We start from the raw sequence: 3,786 nt of genomic DNA, 5'->3' as shown, positions 1-3,786 counted from the left end.
AGAGAGAGAGAGAGATCTTGAATTGAAGATGTCAAATTTGACAGTGAAGTTGAGAACTACCAACCATGGTGATAACAACGTAGATTTGACCTCTGGGTCGGAGCATTGGGGTTTTGTCAAAAACTAGCTGTTGAGCTTCTGTGGCAAAAAAGACCATCCCATTGGAGATGCTTTTAGTTTAGAGCCTATTTGATTTCGATGTTCAGTAATGTACAATTTCTGGATGTGAAAGAGGAGATGAGAAATGCCAAAGCCCACCTTCTCTATTCACATTGGTTGCGAATGCATTTATTGTTATTTTTGAGGCAAACTTACCGTTTGTTATGAACATTCAGTCAATTACTTCGGAATCTCTTGTAGTGATTGGAATCATTTTTGGTCGAGATTATATCTCAGTTTAATACGAGAAATAAATCTATGTAAATATGTAATGTATGTTCACAACTTTAGCATATGTTGCAAAAATAGGTTTTACAGGCTGTGTACGATGGCCTTTCCTAGCGCTTGACATGAGCTCAATTCTTGAAACTAAACTAGAAACTTTATTCTTAAAACTAAACTTGAAACTTTGATCGAAGTATGTAAACATAGCGTTATGCAGTTGCCATAAAAATGTCAAAATAAAAATTTTCAAGAATCACCGGAGAGGGTTGGCGTGTTGGTAACTTGGTATCGCCATCGACTTCATCAGAGATCAATCCATAACAACTGAAGGACTCAAGATAGCCCGGTCAACATATATGTTTTTGTTTTTATTCTTTTTTCCATAAAGAAACTAAGCAAGACGAAGAATTAGGCAAATCTTGATTGATCAGCTCTATGATTTGTAAATACCAACATGACATTCACACATCAACCTTCTAGATGTGTCGATTGGTTTAATATTTTCGCATTATTTCACTTATTAATTAATACCCATCCCAAAGTCATACTCGATTTGTTTGTTTCCAGATATCTTATCAAGTCATGTTAATATTACAATTAATTATCAAGTCATATTAATACCGCAAACTATCAACATTACAAATTAGTTAGGAAGTCATATTCTAAGTATGTAATTGTAAGCATTGAGCTGTTTAACTGACAAATATATAATTAGAGGGTTCACATGCTTAACCAACCATGCATTATTTTCAAATCAATAATGCAGATCTATTGTCAAGTCACAAATGAACTCATGAAACTCACTATATGTGCATATATCTTTTGGTAAAATATAGCTGATGAAATGTAATTTTTTTTTTTTTTTTGTAGGTAGGGCGTAATGGTTACTCTTAAGCCATAACTACTAATGAAGCCAGAATAATACAAAGGGGTATATAATGCCTAAACCCCAAATTATAACAAACCATATATCTACTACGGGGGCGGATCCATGACACACAAAATTATAATCAAAATTATAACAAGAATATCATCCGTTACATCTAATAGCAAATAACGGTTGCGATTAGTCATAAAACTTAACATGTTTTTTCTTTAAATCAATTTAAGATATTTATTTATTAAAGACATAATCAGGATTAATGATTACTATTCTTCATTTGGAATATAATAAGAGAAAATTATTCATTTCCTATTGAAACTCATTTATTAAAGAGGAAAGAAAACAAATTAAGTAAATATCAGGTTAGAAAATTGACTGTAATTGAAGGCAATCATCCAGTGCACCATAAACATAATTATTTTAGCTTCTTATTGTTTTTTATCCAAGTATTTTGATACATAATCTGATTATAAATTATCCAACGTGCTATTGGCAGACATCATATGATAATTTTGTTCTTTCAAAAAGAAGAGGTAGATGATGATGATACTCTCTAGTACATGAGTTTTATCTCTCATATCGATATTTATTATTTTTCTTTTGTTTCTAGTAAATGAGTTTCAATAGGAAACCATTAACTTCCTCTTAATTGTATTCCAAAATGAGAGTAGGTAATCTTCAATTTTCATTATAGATTTCATAAATTGATTTAAAGAAAAAGAAAAAGAAAATATTTAATTTTCTTGACTAATCTCAACCATTAGTTGTTATTAGATCTAACGGATGATATTATGATTATATATAATTTGCTATCAGGAGACAGCGACCTTGGAAGGAACTCGTTGTCATCCTAGATTAGACAGGGCACCCAAGGTGCTTAAACTGGGATAACGCCCACCTCTCCCAGAGTATAACATTACTAACATATCTTTTTGAGACGTCTGTTATAGAAAGAGCCGAGGACTAGGTGAGAATATAAACTAAAACATTGGGATTGATAGATACACAAGAAGAGCCTTCACACTAGCCAACCGGTCTAAGAGTACTGTTCGCTTCTATGGGCAATCATTCCTAGTTTTATGTTAACTACGTACATTGAACAGGTCATTTGTTCCTATCAACAACAAAAAAAAAATACAGGTCATATGTTTCTTTTTCTTGTGAGGTCATATGTTTTTGTTGCTAGCGTAAGTCTGTTGCACAAGTCTTTTTAAATTGATGAATCTAAATTATAAGAGCAAGCTTGGCTGGCTGCATGCCTCTCTGCACAAATCACCAGCAGCTTTGTGAAAGTTTATACGTTTTTTTCCCTATTAATTGATCGTTTTTCTTCTTTCATTCACGTACATAAAGTCTGATCAGACGTGGAATTGTTCACATCAGCTGGTTGAGCATGGCAATAAGTACTGCAGTTGCCTCCAATACAATAGTCCTCGAAGTTCTTCATAATCTTGACCAACATAACTATCAAGATTGGAGTTCCCGGGTGGAGACTTTCTTGTCGGCTGAAGATTTGTGGGATGTCGTCAAAGCTGAACCTTCAGCTGAACCAAAAGATGGGGAACCTGATGATGAGTACAAGGCTTGGATGAAGAAAAATGCCAAGGCTTTGCATGCAATTAAAGTTTCTTGCGGGACTCAAGTGTTCTCTATTATCAGGGAAGCTCGAACGGCCAAAGTAGCCTGGGATAATTTGGAGCAAGCGTACAATTCGAATAATATTAGATTACATTCAGAATCAAAAGAAGGTACGTATGGCCCCTCATGTCAGTTAACAACGTACGTACTCACACAAAAGAAAACATCATTAGCTAGGTGGTAATCTTTTTTTCTTTTTATTTTTTTATTTTCTTATTTATAATTTTTTCAGAGCAAGAGCAAGAGACGGAGAAAGAGCCGGAAATTGAAGACACGGAAGGTATTATTATCGCATTAACTGTCAACATAATATTAAGTTTACTTTGTTTAAGTTTTACTTTTTCTTTTTTGAAAATAATTTCATAATAGCCCATAACGTTTAGTTTATCAAGCACACAAAAGAGCTCCGGTATTTACCGAAATAACCTAAGAATAAAACTACTTGAAGTTTTGGTACGTACAATCACAATTAAACAAACCTCTACTTGAATGATTAAACCACGCCTCCCATGAAAAACTATGTATTTAGCCTTACCGGTCAATCACTCAATTGTGGTACAAGCAAGAAAACTGAAGACATCCATATGCTAGAACAAAAATTAAAAGATTGCAAGTTCGATTCCTTCCCTTTAAATAGCGTCAGAGTCCGTACTTGCAGCCCACAACCTGATCCAAAGTATAAGTCTTCCGATGAAGCACATCCTTACCAATTTGCGCCTTAGGGCTAAAAAGACCCAACTCCTTTCCAAGCCTTAGGGTTAAAGCTCAAATGATCTTCAAATTAGATGAAATTTAATTTGTAGGAATGATCTACACACTATGTTCTAGACACTGAACGGTGGAGATGTGAAAATGTGACATAAAAGTGAGCGAAATGAGGA

At 33.9% G+C, this 3,786-nt stretch overlaps 1 protein-coding gene across 1 annotated transcript in view; it reads left to right on the top strand.

The window, feature by feature from the left end:
* The first annotated feature begins 2,660 nt into the window (after nt 1-2,660).
* Nucleotides 2,661-3,786, top strand: part of LOC101304778 — a 6,046-nt gene continuing 4,920 nt past the window's right edge. The window contains exons 1-2 of the mRNA XM_004301304.1: nt 2,661-3,015; nt 3,138-3,185. Of these exons, the coding sequence (XP_004301352.1) occupies nt 2,661-3,015; nt 3,138-3,185 (403 nt within the window). The remainder of the gene's footprint in view (nt 3,016-3,137; nt 3,186-3,786) is intronic.

This window comes from Fragaria vesca, linkage group LG5, assembly GCF_000184155.1.
Source record: "Fragaria vesca subsp. vesca linkage group LG5, FraVesHawaii_1.0, whole genome shotgun sequence".
Taxonomy (NCBI): Eukaryota; Viridiplantae; Streptophyta; class Magnoliopsida; order Rosales; family Rosaceae; genus Fragaria; species Fragaria vesca.
This window is presented reverse-complemented; position numbering and strand designations above follow the sequence as displayed.